Consider the following 19502-nt stretch of genomic DNA (forward strand, 5'->3'; position numbering starts at 1 on the left):
TGCAAGAGGTGAGAAATCCTGAAGCAGCAGGATTGAAGGATATTTTCAACGTGGCCAATCTATTGTGAGGGAGGCTGTACAGACCATTTCATCCAACAGACAGCACTGCTCATAGACACGTGGCATCTGTCCCCTGCCACCAGATGACAGGACCACTTGCTGCTAACCAGTGCTATGTTACAGCTGCTGACAGTGGGGTGAGCCCACCCTGCAATCGGCAAGGGACTGTGGGAGACAGCTCTGTGCTGTGAACACCCCGGGACTAAAAGTGCATCTCTCACCTCTTTCGTTGGCCCAGGGCCCTCGGTCTGGCTCATAAGGGTTGAACGTCACCGAACTTTCTGGCTTTTGGGATGAGGAGCCCTGAGGCACACAAATGATAACAGCTCACTTTTCTTCAGGGATAACACTGTTGAGTTGATCTGCATAATTATTTTTATTTCCAAATAATCACATTTTAACTTAAGCAGGGAAGACAAAGGAAGGAACTAGGAAAAGAGACAGGAAAACAACAACGACATGGCTTATCTCATTCTTCGGGCAACTGATGGGATGCTGTGAGGGTTAAATAAAGCTCTTGCTCCCACAAAGAAAGGGGCCCGCAGGGGTCCCGTTGTGAGAGAATTAATCATAACTGTTTGGGTGGTATTCCTTCCTACTTACATGCCCTTTCAAATCCTACTTCCACTTGTTAAAAGATGCTGAAGGTTCTCATTATCCCTTTGGATTTGTTTTCCTCCATTACTTCTTTCTCTTTAATTTTATATTGTAGGGAAGTTATTTAAAAAGGAACATTAGGTATCCACCAGCTGCTCCCACCCACTCCCCAACTCCAAATATCTATGCCTTCCTAGTACCCTCTTATATCTTTATCATCCATGGAGATGTAGCAACTTTTGGGTAGATGCCAGAGGGTAGCGCTGGTCAGTAAGCTAGAGGTCCCAAGAGGAAGCGGCTGCCAGCAGCCCAGGGTCCACTGCCCCTGCTGTTGATCGTCATCATTGTCGTAATCATCATCATCATCACGGACCCTGTGAGATGGGGAAGCCTCTTTTTGCTAGCCAGAAGGAAAGTAATTCTTCCTTGTACCCAGAGCAGGTAACTGAAGCATATGGAAACAAAGCCTTGCTGGCCATTATTAATGGCGACCTTCCCTATTATTTATTCAATTTGCATCAGTTTGCAGCATGAAATAATGGGGGGAAAATCCACTGTTATATTCCTATATCCTTTCCCTTCCGTAAGTCTCTATCTCAAAGTCTGTCTGATCCACCTTTACCCCAACTTAAAACAAGGGTATTGCTACTAAATTTGGTTCCTGGGAAAACCACGATTCAAACTATTTTTTTGGCATGAGTGAGTGGAAATTTTATATATCTGTTTACCTTAGCAGTGCCCAAACACTGGCCACGAAGGAATGAGATACTGCCAGATTTTGGAGAAATTTAAGGAAACAGAGACAGTAAGCTTAATTTTACACAGTCACTTATCTCCCGGCACACGCTGAATCTTCTCCTGCCTTCCTGATGTCCCAAGCCCGGGAACCAAAAGTACAGTAACAAAGTCACAATGCATCACTGTTGTCACTTGTCCACTTGTCTCCAAACCTTCTTCCTGCTGCCTACCGAGCTCTACAGAGCCACTGCTCACTGGGCAAAGGCCCTTCTGACAGCCTACAGGACATCCGCTCTTATGTGTCAATGGGATGTCATTGGATCCATTTTCTGACGACTATCTCAGCATTCTCATCAAACTGTTTAACAGAAGTAGCTATGATATGTCAAGAATGAAAACAGAATATAAGTTACAGGGGGCATAGTCATTTATTCACTGCATTTAGAGCTTTTCTACTAAATTTGGTTCACTCAACCCACCACTGATGCTAAACAAAAATGGGTTCGACAAACACATGATGAATGAATGAATGAATGGAGATACCCTTCAAACTGGGAGATGTGAAGTGTAAACTAATGTGATTTAAAAGTGAATTCTCTCTCAAGTTCTTATATTAACAAAGAATAGGTGTGGATAATTCCAAATGACAATATACCGCTTTAAAAAATTTACATATAATTACGAGATTATCGTGAGCTGTGAGCTCACTTCTCATTTATAAAATAATTATCCTGTCTCAGCAGAACTGTCCTAGGAGAAACTAGGTAATTCCCAAGGCTTGCCATCCTCCTGCTCTGCTCAGTTCCCTCTGGCAATCAAACTCCAAGATGGGAATAGTTTTCAAAATTTAAAGAAAGGTCTCTTTCAGGTTCACATTGACTATCATTTCAATTTCTCTGATTTTCCTTCGAGGCAGGGAGCTTCTGAATCCAAAGAGACAAAACTTCAAGACACCAGGACCAACCATCATGGACAAAGAGAGGGCACCAGCACCCCTTCTCTTGACTGGAAGACCTCCCACCCTTTGTTCACTTAGAGATGTATCCTGGGGCTGCAGCCTCTCCACCCTGTTGGAATGTTCTCCAGAGCAGGAGAACTTCATAAACGCTGTTACAATTAACTCAAAATGCAATTACCTGCCATATGAATCCTGTGGGGGAGAATTTAAAAACAGAGGTAGGGGTGTAAAAAGTACTGAAAAGGATACTAGGGCACGAGGAGTAAGAATCAGTAGGGACGGACACAGTTTGCCTAAAGCCCTGGACAGAGTAATGTATACTCTGATTAGCTGTGTGGTTCTCACCCCTCATCTGTCTTGGTTATGGATAAGGAAACGGGTTGGGGGTCTTCTTTGAAAGGTTGGGTCCCATCTTTTAAGCTGAGGTGGTTCAGGACTTCATTTCAACGCTGCCCACACGGACCACCACTTGACTATGAGCCTTTGCAGCCTGAGCCTTGAGTTTCCCTCAATAACCACACTAGCTCCCTGTGCGGACCCCTTGGCCCTCCCTGCCCTGACTGGGACAGAGGATGGAACTACACTCGAGAGACTGTTCTTTGGAAGAAATGGGAGGTTTTCTGCTGTGTCTGTTAAAAGGGTAGTATTGACTTTAAATGAAGATGAAGATACAAAATACAAGTTTCATCTTTCCCAGAGTACTCGGTGAATATGCCATTAGTAAAACAATGACAAAAGCCCTCTGGAATCAAATGCTTAGCTGAAAAGAAGAATTTGAGGACTTTGTAAAGAATGAGCTCTAAGGCAAAATGATAAATTATCAAAGTATTGTTAATACTTAGAATTTAAAGAAAATTTAATTTAATGAAAAACATATTGCTGGTCCAGTTTGCTGGTCCAGTCTATCATTTGTCATTATTCTTTCTTCTTTGTATTTGATAACTTATTCTTCCCTAATCAATAGCATCCCCTTTTCTACACAGAGAACAAGGTATAAATGAAATGTTGACTGTTGCTTTTTTTCCCCATTTTTGCTGGTATTCGAAACAGAAGTCAAAGCTGCAGGACACCACTAGATGGCACTAGCTACCTTAGCTTTCCACCTTCCGAAGAGCAATTTGCGATTTTTCTTTAAGTTTTGTAAATTCAGGTAAAAACAGACATTCCACAACAATAAAAAGAATATTTGTTTAGGTTATAAATTATGATCTGTGATCTCTGACTGGCCAGGCTTAAATGCAAGTAGAATATATATTTGACAAATATTCTTTCCGTGCCAGTTTCTAAGAAGTGCACATTTAGAAGTGAACAAAAGAAAGAAAAAAATATTGCTGTTATGGAGCTGGTAGGCTAATTCAGAGTTTCCTGATTGGGGAGTATTGCTAGGTGCTCTGATGGCCATTTATAGACTTTAATTTTTAGACTTCTTAAAAGACATTTTCAAATCAGGCAACAGCAGTAATAAAGATGACAACATATTTGTCACAACTGAAGTGACAAAAAGAGCCAGTAGGCTTCAGAAATATTGGCTGCCCAAACCAGACATGGTTCTGGTCTCTGGTGGAATGACCGTGGTCCCAATGGAGACTAAGGTTCCACAGGTGAAGGCAGACTCTTCTTGGCCAGGGTATGAGATAATCTTAGGTTTGCTTCAGATCCATGAAAATAAACACTTCACTTTCATAGTTAATCTTCCCTCACCTTAGAAGCAAAGATCTAAAATCTGGCCCTTTATAATCATGTGGAAATATTTTCTCAGGGGTCTGGTCCACTGCTCCCACATTACCAAGTAAATGGGTATGACTTAAGAACTTCTTCTTTCTCTCTCCCAGCTGAACACTAGTGAATCATGTATGAAAATGTCTTAAAATATTCCAACCAGCAATGTATGTATTGGAATAAAACATGTAAAATGGGTTTTAACTTGAAATTCTGGAACACTTTTCCACAACTAAGATAAATGTGAATGCTATGTCTCATCTTAGAGACTGTGCCTTTGAACTGTGAAACAGAAGCACAGTCTTTAAGGCTGCTGTTGTTCCAACTCTGCCAATCATCCTTAATAGAAGGATAGGTTTATGCACTTAAAGTAGCAAAGAAAAATATTCCAAGGCTAATAACAGGAGAAATTTTATTCCTGTAAGGACTACAAGTCCTTAGAGTAAGTGATGGCAGGGGGTAAGGAGAGGGTGAATTATACTTTTATTTTTCAGTTAAATCCATTTATATTTTTAAGTGTTAAAACGTACTAATCTCTAAAGAGAAGAAAAATACATCTGCCCTAAAGTTTTTATTATGGAATTTCAAATTATCTGATTAATAATATTCTGCAAATCAAAAAACACTTGTCATTAACTACCTACATGCTAGAGTTAATTCAAGTTCTAACATGTCCGTTTTGTGCCTGAATTATTAAAAACAACTATTTATATTGATCAAATTAACAAATTCAAGAAAATTAGTTACACCTTAGCTTAACAAGTGGGATATTTGACAAAATTCCCACAAGTCTTTTCTCATGACTGGTTAAATAATGGAAAATTCCCCTTCTATTTGTGAAAACATAAGTATTAGTTCTCCTAAAATATTTCTGGTGAGCAATTAAAATATTTTTAATCCATTGCTTAAATCACACAATCCTTCCTTTATCAATTAACTATTGATATTTTTGTTATTTATGAAAATTCAATGCCTACTTCGAAGTTGTTATAAATTTACATAGGGACTTCCCTGGTGGTCCAGTGTTAAAGAATCCACCTTACAGTGCAGGGGACGCAGGTTCAATCCTGGTCAGGGAACTAAGATCCCACATGCCTTGGGACAACTAAGCCCGTGCACCACAACTACTGAGCTCACACGCCTCAACTAGAGAGCCCGTGTGCCACAAGCTACAGAGCCCACGCGCTCTGGAGCTTGTGCGCCACAACTAGAGAAGAGAAAACCCCCATGCCACAACTAGAGAGAAGCTCATGCACCACAACGAGAGCCTGCGCACCACAACGAAATATCCTGCATGCCTCAATAAAGAGCTCACGTGCCGCAACTAAGACCCGAGGCAGCCAAAAAATAAAAATACATAAATAATAAATTACAAAAAAAAAAACCAGCAACAGCATGCTTTAAAAATAAATAGACAACAGCCCTCTTTTAGCCAGAAAAGTATTTCCACAGTATTAATCAGATTAGTTTCTAATATTTAATTATCCTTTAAAATTGATTAAATAATTTAGGAGGGGCAAATTTTAAAAGGCACAACAGGGTTTACAATGAAAAGTGGGTCTGCTTGACACCCCATTTCCTACTCCCAAGGCAACTAGTGTTATCAGTATTTTCTGTATTCTTCTGGAACATTCTACACTATATCAGCACATATATATGTGCATGACTTTGTTGTCTTCAATTAACATTGTATTTTGGAAACAATTCTAGATCTCAGCTACCCATCATAGTATGAATTTTATTGTAGCTGATTTCATTTATTTCTCATTGATTGACTTTTAAATTATTTCCAGATTTTGTCAATGATACAATGTTAGAATAAACATTTTCATATATACATGATTACACATAAATGCAAGAATATCTGTATGATAAATACCTAGAAATAAAATTGCAGTTAAGAGGTTACATGTACTCTCAATTTTGGTGGATGTTGTGAAATTGCCTTTCTTAGAGATTGTACCATTTCACACTTCTCCAATAAATTACAGCTGTGCTTACTCACCACACCCTTGTTGTGTGGTGTCACCAAGCTTGTTTATTTGGATCAGTTTCACAGGCGGACATAAGGGAGCCCCACAGTTTTAACTTGCATTTCTCTTACATGAAATGGAACAGCTTTTCCTATGTTTAAGAGCTATTTATGTTTGCTTTACTATAAACTATTGCCCATTAATCTGTTAGACAGTTAAAACTTTTATTGATTTATAGAAACTCCTTACATATTAAAGATATTAACCTTATATACGTATCATCATTACTAATACTTATTCCAAGTTTATTATGTTTCTTTTGATGATGTTATGGTTCTTATCCACACATATTTTATTTTTAGGCAGTCTTACTGATATTTTCTTCAACTTTCCTTAGACATGTTCTTCTTTAATTTAAAGATCTACTAAAACTTATTTTCTGGATATTTCTTTAGTCACTGTGGGTGACCTGAGCTGGCTTCAGCCTGCTTAGGACAAGGACAGGGGTGGGAGTGGGGCTTGTCTCCTCACAGTGCTGGGTTACTGTTTCCTGGGGTGATGGCATTTTGATGTGTCAACCTTGCTAGCCTGAATGATATTCCTGTGTTAACAAATCAAACTGTGATCTTGGTACTGCTGTGGAGGGATTTTGCAGAGGTAATTAAAATCCTTAATTTGCTGATTTAATTTAAGGAGATTATCCTGGATGGGCCTGGCTTAATCGGTCAAGAGTCCTTAGGAGAGATTGAGGCTTTCCTAAGAGAGAAAGGGCACCAAGGGGAGAGGGGTGACTGACCCTTGGCTGGCTGTGAATGATAGCTTTGGCTCTTCCCTGAGTGGTTCCACCCTGCTCATCCTCCCTTCCTGATGATCTGCTCTATGGACATTGAACTTGCCCCTACAGTTGCGTAAGGCAAGTCCCAGTGATAAGTCTGTATATCTGTGTGTGTGTACATGTATATAGATGTGTGTACGTATAAATATGTACGTGTGTGTGTTATGTATGTACCTATGTGTGTGCATGTGTGTGAGTGTGCTGTGTGCCTTTCACGCATAAATCTCTGACTGGTCATGCTTCCCTGGTTGAAATCTGAATGATGCCATTGGAAACCACAGAATTAAGGTAAATGTGGATTGCTGTGTCTACTCTGTCTGCAGTGAAACTGCTCATTTCTGGGACTGCGCATGGTGAAGGGCTATGTGTTGGCACACCAGCTGTGGGCCATCATAAAGAGAACAATGAAAAAACAAGCGGTGGGAGCCAGGGGCGTGACCCACACCCACGGGGGCTCCTCCACGGCTGCCAGTTAGACCTGGTGCGTGGAGGGGCCAAGCAAGCCAGGCGAGCAAAAGTTTCTGGGCCTGCTGATGGGGGACCATGCATGGGCAACTCAGTGTCCCTCCCTGAGTTGTGCTATGAAGCTTCGTCAATGCAGCATTTGACCAGGACTCCTGAAAAGATGACTCATGATTGGAAAGCACCCTGAACCAGAACACATTTTGAATCACCTCAGTTGATGGGGTACCATTTGACCTATTTCCCCCAGACAATGGTCCTGTGAGATGCCATCCTGGCAACCAGGTGAGCCCTGTCCAAGGAGAAGGGGCGAATGCCAACAGGGGTCGAGGGCCAGGTGGCCCAGGAGGTGGCCACCGTGGAAACTCTCCACAAGTTTCGCCTTTGATCATGGGGAATGCTGACCTCTTCAAGGTCAAAGCCTCAATCACCTACTGGACCTGGTGGCCTGAAACAAACACCAAGTCATGGGGCAAAAGGAACACCAACAGAGAGCGTGTATTGCCTTGACAACCTGGTCCCCAACTCCTAACATGTCACCCTGGCATGGGTGGCCCTCACTGTCACCCCCCCCAAAAGGGATGCCCCCTCACGGCTGATGTTTCCCACGAGCTGATCCACACTGACTGGGAGCATGATATCAAAACAGACAGTTATTCCATTCAGGTTTATCACATAACTTTTCCCCTCAAACACCGCACTAAACTCACTTCTCTGTTCTGTGGTCAACAAGATTGAGAACATCTAGAATATGACTGCCACTTGGAAAGAAAATCTCAGGACTTTTATGCTTTTTATTTCCGTTGTTTCTAATAAGTACTTTAGGCAATCTGCTTCATGAACTGACACTCAATTATATGCTGAAATGTTTGGAAAAATACCAACCGATACGAAAATGGAAAGAGTTATTAATAAAATAATCAATTTTAACCCCAATGATAAAACTAAAAATTAAAAAAAAAAAAGCAATCCATATACAAGTTATAAGTACATTTTTTGAGGGAGGTGATTCATTATAAATAAAAATCTTTAAAAAAGAACTTCTTTTTATTTCCTTCATAATTCAATCATATAGCAAACTATGAAAATGCATTATATGTCAACTTTACTGTCTCATAAATAAAAACGGCGTTTCTAATCCTCAAATTCCACCTTGTCTTTATACATGTTATATTTAAAGTTCTGTGTTGGAACTCTACAGCCACAATGAAGTTACTGTGGCACTTGATATTTATAAAACCAATGGCCTTGTGTAGTCCCTGGGCAGGATCCACACAACCTTGGCTGTTCCTTCCACCAACATGTAATTTATCTAGTCAATTACCATAACGCTGCAGCATGTGATTCTGGCTTGCTTTGAAGAGACTTTCCCGTATGAGGATTCCCTCCCACCTATTACATGGACTGAAATGACTTCTAAGAGCACATTATAGCAGAGAGAGCACGCTCACGGTGATGGACTTTGCAGGAAAGGGACTCGGACCACACAGAAAGCAGGGCGTGGGCTGCCCAAGAGGGCTACATATGGCAGGGACATGCAACCAGAGTAGCAGGAGGGTCGGCAGCAGGGCACATGGAGGGGGCAGCCACAGGGCAGAGCGTGGGTGCTGAGTGCGGGTCTGTCCTACCACTTAGTCAGGGACAGCAAGCAGGGGACGTTTTAGCACCTTTCTGTGGCCAGGCTTTGGGAAGGAGTATGATTTGATTCTTGAGATTATTCCACCCGCTGACCAAGTCTAGAAACCATAACGGCAAAGAGGAACAATAAATGATTCAGAAAACAAATACAGGCTACCTTACATGACATGCTATTTTAACCTGTTCTATAATTACACTAACCCCCTCCAGATTCTGTTGATGAGATGCACTAGGGGCAACACATGATCATTAGAAAGGCTTCAGGAAAAGCCAACCACTTGAGCAGAAGCATCTGGAAAAATACTTTGGCAATATTTTCCATAGAAGGCTATAAAATTTGAGCTTTTACATTAGATAGCCGACTTTTCATACAGAATTATTAAGTCACAAACTCAAGACAAATCATCCTAAAGAAACTAATTTTGCATGCCCAATTTTGTTACTTCTTGTGGGTGCTGGTTCCATGATGTTTGTGGAAATTCACTGAGTTGGGCCCTTAGGGAACATGCATTTTTTTTCCTATATGTTTTTCACTAGTCAATAAAAAGTTTTTCCAAAATGTCCAACTCCTTGAAGCCATTAGGTGATGCAAGGTTAAATAGAGGGCTTGATATTCTTTTAAGAGTACTCAGCCCTAAGCCCTCATGCCTCTTAGAGGAAAATGGACCTGTCTCATGACGGGTACAACCTTAAAGTTGACTCGCCAGGCCCATGAGCTGTATAAAGGGTAAAATAAAATGATGACTCCATTAAAGTACTATATTTTAGAGGTTGATCCCAAAGTTCATCGGTATTTTAGCAAGCTCTAGTTCCCCTAGTCTGGGGACAGGGGCTGTGTCCGGAGAGCCTGCCTGGGTCAGCATAGCTGCAGCTTCTGAGCAAGTCAACAGCCCCCTCCAAGGGCAGAGTGGGCATTCCGCCTTTTGCAGATTTTAAGGGTTAACAGGCAGAAAGTGAGGTGTAGGGTGCACAGCTCACGATGGGGGAATTTTCATTCCTCACAGATGGCATTAAAGGGCATCAAATGTCCACAGTGAGGTCCCCCTTAAAGTAGCAGGACATCATTCCTGCTTGGAGTATAAATCCGTGTGTCAACTCATAACAGTCCGGAGGGAGGAGAGAGCTGGAATTCTCTCTTTTTGGAAGTATCAGGCATGTGTTGGGCAAACCCACGTGGAGAAGTGTGGACAAACCACATTCTCACCTCCTATTGACAAGGAGGGAGAGGCGGGTTCTGGCCAAGCCCCTGACTCCATCCTTCTCTAGGGGCTTCTCTCATGTGATGGCACAGAGCATCCCCATCCCAAGCCTTCTTCCACCAAGCTATGGCCAAAGCAGCTCTCCTGGAAAGGGTGATTTTTCTGATAACAATGTATTGGTTGATTTAACCAAAAGAGTCGGGCAGTCAACCTCAGTGAGATGTCTTACACACCTGGCTCACCACACCATCATGCACGTGGTCACATGGATCGTGCACACGCCTCCACATGGATGGATCGGGACTGAGCCTGAACAATACGCTACCATTTCCCAAATATGCCAGGAGGCGTATTTCTGATTTAACATTGGGTTGCATGGTCATTTTGTATACTTTTAGAAAATGGAGGGATTTTAACCTACCTAAGAAGTTAACTTGGCTAGCTCGGATCTGAAAATAGGCTGATTCTAGCTGACACCAGCAATCCCAGTTTATCAAGTGTGATGAAAACAATTACCATGACTCCTGTTATCTAAACGTGCTTTTCATCATGCTAATATACAACTGTTTCACTTTTAACAGCATGGCTAAGTAACACTTACCACAGGATGGGAACTTGGAAGTTGTGGACGGAAATTAATATTTCCTGGTTAGAAAGAATATGGACAGTTACTGCCAAGTTAGTGAAAACCAACTATTTATCCCCTCCCCCACTGCCGATCAATCAATGTGACTGTAAAATATTACTGCTTGAGGAGTAGATACATTTTCTGCATACATTTCTTGATATCCTCTTTCACCTTTCTCACATAAGCAATTAAAATGAATTTGTTTTTTAAAGTTAAAGTTATCAGCTATTTTTTGATGAACAATATCTATAAAACTGGAGCAATCTGACATCATTTTAATCAATCAGTAAAAACAAAGCCTCATCCCATCTTGTTTGAATTTGCAACAGACCAAATCTAAAACGAGGCTGATTATTATCAACATCTGAAAGCGTGAGACTCCAATGTCTTGGCTACTCACCCGTTTGCCCATCAAATTTTTGACATGGAACCGTAAGAACTCTTAACAAACCATCTGACTTATAAGAATAATGCTCGACGAGCTGAAAAAGAAGAAAGTAAGAAAGTATAATAAATAATGGAGGCAGGCAATGGAGAAATCCTGACCTGGAGCAGCTGACTCCCCTTTTGGACTTTAAAAGTGATCCAAGGACAGCCCTTAACAACAGAAGGTGCTTCCTTGGTGGTCTTCCTGATCCCTCCCCATGCCTCTCTCCTGCCACCCTCAGACTTCTGGACAGAAGTTCACATGCCACCTTCCCTTTTGGACTCTGCTCTTGGCTCACCCTCTTTCTTCTCCTTCTTCTTTTTTTTTTTTGGGGTAGCAAGTTGCATTTATTTGTTTATATTCTCCCATATCTGTGTGATATTATAACAATGAATTCTACATGCTAATGTTCATTCATGTATTCAGTCATTAAACAAACATTCTGCTGTGTGCTAGGTCCTGAGATAGGACAAAAGGTAAACTATGGTGAATGAGACACATTTCCTACTGTTGAGGTACTTTCTTGGTGGAGAGAGATATAAATGAACAATGTAAAGTGATTAATGGTGTAATAGTGCTGTGGGCAAAGGCTTTGGAGGGACCAAACAATTCAGCCCAAAAGTTTCAGAGAGAAGACATCACAGCACAGGTGATGTGAGAGCTGGGACATGGGGAAAGCTGACCCTTTGGCAAATGGCCTTATGTTGACGGGATATGGACAGCCTTGGCTAATGGCTCCCAGAAAACTATGAATCATGATGCCTGATTGCTACATTAAAAAATAAATGAATGGCAAATAGATTTATTTATATCCAATCAAAATTATGCAATAGGAAGACAGTCTTAGTTTTCACATTTACTTTTCTCATACAGACATTTCCTCTTCAGACAAGCTAAAATCTTCCTATCTGATATTTCTTCCTTATCTGTTTATTGGTACCTTTTCCAGTTAAGGACTCGTTGCTTCTGAATTTCTTTCCTCTCAAAACTTACCTATTTGGGTGAATGTTTGTTGAATGAATATATTTTATCCTTCCAGGGAGCATTCTTTTTTTTAAATTTTATTTTATTGTGGAAAGAACACAACATGAGATCTACCTTCTTAATAAATGTTTCAATCTGACCAGCCCTAACATGCTACTGAAATGGACATCAAAGCTCTCTCTATTCTGTTAAATGCAATAGTGTGTTCTAAGGCTAATAGTATTGAGGTCCCTACAACAGCTGAACTATCACACATCTCTCCAACGTCATTCAAATATCTCCTTACAAGCTTATGTTTTCAGATAATCTACGCCACAAGGGTGTCTGGGAGGTGGGCATACATGTAAGGATTTCCCTCTTGGGCAGGGGTCTGCAAACTTTTTCTGTAAAGGGCCAGATAGTGATATTTTAGGCTTTTTCACTCCACATGGCATCTCTGTCACACAGTCCTTTATTTATTTTTTTTAAAAACCACCCTTTAACGTATAAAAACCATTGTCTTCAAGTACTACACTAAAGCAGACCAGGGGCAGATCTGGTCCATGGATGTGTTGACTCTAGCTCTAAAGAAAGGAATACTAGAGTAGTGTAGCAGTTACCAACTCTCAGAAAAATAACACCAGACTCCTGGGTGGGGGAAGGGCACAGAGGTACCTTACGTTGGTGTCAAGGAAAACCAATGAAATCACACTTTTAAAAATGGAAGGTACTGCTGGCATTTTTATGCTCTTTCTTAAACATATATACAAGGGGAAAGATTTAATTAAGGCTGAATACTGTGAGATGCTGGAGGAATCAGTAAATATGGGAAAGAGTCTTGGGAAGAAACTTTCCAACAATTAAAGATGTTTAACATTATAGTCAGCATGCAGACTTGGAAACTGTGAGTGGGCTCACACAGGGAAAATGGTCATTCAGGAGAAGTGTAATAGCTGTGTACCAGTGATGGAGCCCAGGACCCTCAAGCATTGGGCTGACAGATGGACTCCAGTGCCTTTAAATGCACACCATCAACAATTCTTGTAGGAAGTGAGAGGCTCTGGTGGGAAATTAATACCAGAAGGTAACATTCCCTACTCATCTCTCTGATTTGCATTGGGCATTAGTACCTAATAGGTTAAATACTCTTTCAAAGCGATACCATTAAAACAAAGCAAAGTCTGTGGTTGATAATAAGCTACATGCTAATGATCTACAAACCAAAAGACAATGTCAGCATTATGATTAATATGAATAAATATTAAAATACCCAGCATTCAAAGAAGATTTTGTCCCCAACTACAGCATTAGGAACCAAAATAAACCACGTGTGGTGGTTATTCTAAGTGCTTTAAAGGTAATGGGGATGCCTGATCACAGTTTTTAAAAAGGCAAGATTTTGAGTTGGGTCCTTTCCTGCTGTAATCACACATGAGGTTCCTGGAGGGGCCTGGTGTGGACATTTGAACCCATCCCCGATGACGTCCCGCACCTACAAAAGCTCAACGTAGCTGTCGCTCTTGGGATGGCAGAGTCCCTTGGTTTTCTCTGTCTCTGGACCCACTACAGTTTATAGGATGCTTTGCCATTTCCTCATGGAGCTGTGATTTAGAATGAAGCCAAGTCGTTCGTGCCCAATGGAAAGCAGGGATGAACACCGGATTAGGGCTCATTAGTGCCTAAGAAACTCCCAAATTATGCTCTGTTTTTGGTTTTACTATCAGGGGGGTCAAGAAGAACCCCTTTTTAGACCAGGGCTGAACAATCCTATACAAGTGGCGGCCTGAAGCACAGGAAACGCCGACTGCTAGGTTGCCCTAATTTTGCAGCAAGATTCATTTTGCAGTGAGAATGGCACCTGACATTTTATATTAAATTTGGCCTCTCACAACTCAAAGAACAGTCTGATTAGCCACTTCTAGGCCTCCCTTCCCAGCCATCCACACCTTTCTACTGTGTGTATTTGTCTGAAAGGCTGTTCTGGGTTCCAGGCAGAACGTCTTAGAAAGAAAATGCCTCTAGTGCCCCAAGGCAGGGTCTCCTGTTAAACTAAGCACAGTCCTGAGTGGGTACCACTTTCTAGTGCCAAGAGCTGAGGGGTCCTGGATAAGCTATGGGAGCCTCTGTCACCTGACATGATGACCCTAGACCAGTCATCCAGGAACCTGAAGGCTGAAGAGCAGACTCTGATTGGGCAGGTCTTGGCAAGGACCCAGGTGGCATATTCTAACAAGGTCCAGGGGCCGGTTCCTCTCTTTTCTGAGGATGATGTATACCTGCCAGAGTGTGTCAAAATTCTTCCCGCCAGGGATGGAGAGCTTCCCCGTTTTGTCCTTATCGATGCGGTAGTGCAGCACCTTCCCCTCATGCAGCAGGCACAGGGCGTAAGACCCGTTGTCCCTGGACCTGATCCTGGAAGAGAGGAGACAGCGCATCACCATCACTCCTACCGCCTGGAAGGGAGGAGCGCCCTGGGGAGGCAGCCTGCAACAGCATCCGAACCTCGGGGACAAGGGGTCAAGGACTTTGTACCCAGGGAGGCCCAGCCCACAGCTCAGTGACACCGCAAGCTCCAGACAAGGAAATGCTATGGTCGGGGACAGGCCACAGCCAAGCCCAGCAGGCTGGGGAGCGTTGCGTGGGCATCAGGAGAGGCCTGGGCTCTGGGGGGCAAGTCCTCTGTTTGCCTGGAGCAGCAACGCTGCTCAGGGTACCAGTAAGTGGGACCCGCAGCATTCCGCAGCTGGGGAGTCTGTAGAGCCCTCTTCACTCACCTCCTCTCTTCAGTGAGGTCTGCTCTGCATTTGGATCAGATTCCAGGCAGTGCAGCTCCCCTGTCTAGCCAAGGGTGGGAGTGGAGGGGGGTGTTTGGTGGGCATTTTAACTAGGAACCTTCTGGACCCCAGATGGGGGGGTGCTGAAAGCCCTCTTCACTCCCTCAAGCTCGCTCTCCCCTTTGCAGGGAGGAGAGGGCGGGACCAGGACCGGGATTTAAAATGTTCCATGTGATGCGGTCAGATGACGTTGCCAGGAGAAGAAAATGTCCTCCAGCGTGGGGTGGGGAGAAGCAAGCAGAGCCAGGGCTGCGTTGGCTGTGCTGGGCGCCCAGGCTCTGTCTCCTGGTCCCAGTGGGTGCTCCTGGGCACCACCCCCTTCCCTTATCCAGGAAATGAGACTTGTGAGTCCGATACCGAGCAGAGAGACACCCGCTGTGATGTAGGGGGGCCTGCCGCCCACAGGGAGGGCCTGTGGAACTTGGGGAGGGCGCAGGCCTGGTGGGGCTGCAAAGGCACGGAATGGAGGTGAAGCCCCTCCCCAGCTGAATTCCTTAGTCATCACCATCCTCAGCCCATCTTCCCCTCTCAGCAACTCAAGCCCTTGGGATCACAAGATCTGCGAGAGGGTGAGTCACCGAGGTCCCAGAAAGCCTCTCCGGCCTTGGCATTTTCTAAAATGAGGAAACTGAGACCCCCAAATGTTAAGCAATGTGCCCAATGCACTGTATTTTGGGAAGAGTTCACATATGCCAAGCTGCCGTCGGATTTCCATGTTGAGGGGAAATTTCTGATGCCTCCTTTTGGTTGTACGAGGCCACATCCACAAGACGCACTTTGGAAGCTGACGTGGTCACCCTTGGCCTTGTAGGTTCACCTCAAAAAGCTAGCCCAGGACTTGAGATATAAGCTGTGTTGTGTGGGGTTGGAACCTTGTTTTAAAAATAAGTTTAAGTCGTGCTTGGCTGTGCGTGATGAACGGGTTCCCTCCATGCCCCAGTGCTCAGGGCAGCTGGTGTGGGTGGCGGGAAATGCCCAGACCCGCCTCGGCCTCGGTAGGGGCCGCTTCTGAAACCTTCTGCTCTGTGAAAACATCCCTTCCTCCCAACCCAACCAGGTCACCGGCACCCCAAAGCGTAAGCTCCCTTTCACGGTTACACGGCCCATTAAGGCCAGTTGGTTGCTGTCAAACCGAAAAACCACCACACAGAAAAGGAAAAACATATTTTTATATGAGGGATAACTGAGTCTATCTTGTAGGGAAGCTATTTTATAATGTGGGGCTACTCACACCTGCTTTGTTTATTTTATAAGGCATCCGTGGCAAACAAATAGGATAGTTTGGAGGTACAAAGAACTATACAAATTCTTAATATGAAGCAATATCAATTTACGTATATGTATATAAAAGGTGACCTTGGGATAATGATGCCCATAGGCCATTCCAAAATACCACTCTCTTTGATTTAAAGTCCTTTGCATCTTGGACCTCAGGGTCCTGGAATCAATTAACTGGATCTGAACTCCGGTTTTCCAGATCCATGTCCAATGCCCAACCATTCCACCTTGCCTTATGCCCTGATTGACCTTTTGTTGTTAAAACTGAGATGGAGGATCACAGAATGCCTGGGGAGATGGTTCAATCACCTCATTAGAAATTGGGAAATGCAAATTAAGACCACAATGGAAATACCATTACACGCCCTTCAGACTGGCAAAAATTTAAAAGACCAAAAATGCTAAATATTTCTGAGAATGAGGGCAATAGGCACCCTCGTATACCGCCTGTGGGAGCATGAATCAGTTCAATCATTTTGGAAAACAGTTTGGAATTCTCTACTGAAATTGAACCTATTTATCCCCTCTGAGTCAGCAAAACACTCCAAGATATACAAAACGTGTGCATTCTGCACCTATAAAGTATGTGGGGATGCTTATAACAGCTTTATCTGCGATTATCGAAAACCGTAAGCAGCCTAAGTGTTCACTAAGTGCAGAGTGTTGTGGGGTAGTCATACCACAGAATGTCATAGAATAAAACAAACAAATGGCAGGGATACAAAGCACAGATGACTCTCACAAGTATAAAACGTATACTGTGATTCCACATGCATGAAGTTCCCAAACAGGCAAATGCGAACAGTTTTGATGTACGCCTAGGTCCTAGGTGGTGACGAGAAAGAAAAAAGCCAGGGCATGCTGGACACAAGGGTGCAGGAAGTGGCATCCTGTAACGGGTGGGTGTGAGTGAGGGGCCTTCTGCGATGCTGCTTGTGTTTTAGTTCTTGACTCCAGTGGTGTTTGCTTTAGAATTATCCATTAAGCTGCACTTACAGAGTGACGCACTCTTCTGTGTGCTTAGTATTTCATAAGAAAAACAGCATTAAAAGAGAGCTGGTGCAAGGCAGAAATAGAGCATCTCTTGCTTTGGGGCAGTGATTTCTGCAAAGGCACACGCTTCCTTGAGGCTCCTCCCAAGAACAGGTCCCAGAGGAGTTTCTCTCCCAGAGCTCCAGCCAGGCAACCTGTTTCAGCTCCCGGGATGCCAGCGGCGACAGCTACCCGGTGATTACAATCTAAGGACCAGGAGGCACAGGGACAGGCTGTGGACATGCAGCCTGAGCAGGCCCCGAGGCAGCTGGCAGGAAACGAAGGCAGAGAAGGGAAACCCACAGGCCCAACATCTGTAGGTGGCAAAGACCAGAGGCTTGGTGACACTAACGGCCAGTAACTGTGAGGTGTCTGCTGGCTGCAGGCGGATCCTGGGCTGGGCTATTTTTAATCTAACATACGGAAAATACTGGTTTGGAAGCTGAAGTAGCTCCTCCTCCTGGCCCGCTCCTGTTCCTCAGAAAGCCCCCCTCTGCCCTGGGACACCCGCCAGGTTTGTCACGTGGACGCCCAAAGGGGAAAGAGCAAAGACTAGTCTTGCACCTTCTCTTGGGGTTGCTGGCCTCCACCCTCCAGGTCAACTATCTTCAGGCATATTTCCAGAAGCCCTAGAATACTGTATTTTTTCCCAGTGAGTCTCTTGGAAAAAGCAGGCTCACGACAGATTTGTGTTTTGCTACGACAGGGTGTGGGACTTCAGCGCTTTTGAACTGCGAAGTTGTCCTAACTGGCCTTGAGACCGTCTTGAGGTCCTTGGTGAGAGGGCAGGAGAGCCACCTTGCCTCTGCGGGTGGATGGTCTCAGGCTCTGTGATGAGCAGGGCTTGCACCTCACAGACACCAAGCACTTGGCAAAGCTGAGGTGGGAGATTGTTCGTTCTGCCAGGCACAGCCTGGGGGGGCTGAAGCCCTTTTCCACCCTCCTACGATCTCCTGGATCAGAGAAAACATGTGGTAATGATGCCTAGACACTGACGGGGAAGTGAGGACCGGGAGGTGGTGGGACCCTCAAGATGACCCCCACCCAGCAAGGTCTGGGGACAGTGCATTGTGTCTGCTGCAGACAGAACAGAACAGCTGGGGCACATCCTAGCCCACCAGGCATTCTCACTGTCCTGTGCATTTGTTTTCCCATGGGCAGAGAAGAGCGTGGCTGGCTGGAGGGGAAAAGGGGTGTCTGGGATAAGCTGTGTGCCTATGGCCGGGATGGGCTGTACAAAGAGACAGGGAGGGGCTCACTTCCAGGGCTGACGCTGTATTGGGTGGTCAGATACTGCAGCATGGGGCCCAACAGTGGCTTCTCGAGACAGCAGCTGAGGAGTAAGGAAGGAGAGGATATGGGAGTGGCATGCCCAGGAGTATGCTTGCCAGTATAACGCTGAGAGCACCCCCAGACTCAGGAGAGGTACCAGCCCTAATGATCCACAGAAGACAAAAGGAAATGCAACTTCTGGGTGCTTTTGCCTTGCACTATAGCAAAATTTAGGCACGTGAGCATTCCATACATGCAATGAAAGCAGGATCAGTACAGAACACAGGTCTAAATATGGGGTCATAACAAGTTATTCTTTCACACGTCTGTCTTTTAAAAAGTTTTATCAATTCCCCTCTCTCTCCCTCTGCTCTAGTTTATGAGGTGAAACTAGGTCATGCTGCTTCTCCTCCAGCTTCATGGGGACCTTGATCAGACCAATGAAGTGATTCTGACGTTAGTCCACAACCCCCTTTAAACTTTTCACTTCAGACAGGCCATGACACTTTATGCTGACCTGCGGCTGCAGAACCACACGTGTCGAATAAAATGGCACACTTTGATCCATGATGGCAGCACCTAAGAGCGCTCACAGAACTCAGCTTTTATTGTGGCATATGAGGGTCACGCAGTCTCACTCATCAATGAATAAGAGTAAGGTTTTCTCTAAACCCAGAGATCACTTTTGAAATTTAAATATATAACAAAAAGTGAGTTATAACTTAAGCAGGGAAAAGTGAGTGGCAAATAAGAGCAAAAAAAAAAAAAAAATGTGAGTTTTGCCTAAGGACAAATACCAATATCAGTGCTGCAGTGGACGGCGGGGAGAACATCCCAGGCCAGCAGCAAGGTGGGCACCTGAACCTGAGATTCCCCCATTAAAGCAAGG

At 43.9% G+C, this 19502-nt stretch overlaps 1 protein-coding gene across 3 annotated transcripts in view; it reads right to left on the minus strand.

Annotated features, from left to right (window-relative positions):
• Positions 1-19502, minus strand: part of SYK (spleen associated tyrosine kinase) — an 89934-nt gene that overhangs the window by 22059 nt on the left and 48373 nt on the right. For 2 of the 3 annotated variants that reach the window (XM_061200637.1, XM_061200640.1), the window contains exons 4-8: positions 14474-14609; positions 11208-11289; positions 10781-10824; positions 9010-9078; positions 282-363 (exon numbers count right to left, since the gene is read on the minus strand). In XM_061200637.1, the coding sequence (XP_061056620.1) occupies positions 282-363; positions 9010-9078; positions 10781-10824; positions 11208-11289; positions 14474-14609 (413 nt within the window). The remainder of the gene's footprint in view (positions 1-281; positions 364-9009; positions 9079-10780; positions 10825-11207; positions 11290-14473; positions 14610-19502) is intronic. The other variant, XM_061200639.1, reaches the window with a different exon arrangement.

This window comes from Eubalaena glacialis, chromosome 9, assembly GCF_028564815.1.
Source record: "Eubalaena glacialis isolate mEubGla1 chromosome 9, mEubGla1.1.hap2.+ XY, whole genome shotgun sequence".
Taxonomy (NCBI): Eukaryota; Metazoa; Chordata; class Mammalia; order Artiodactyla; family Balaenidae; genus Eubalaena; species Eubalaena glacialis.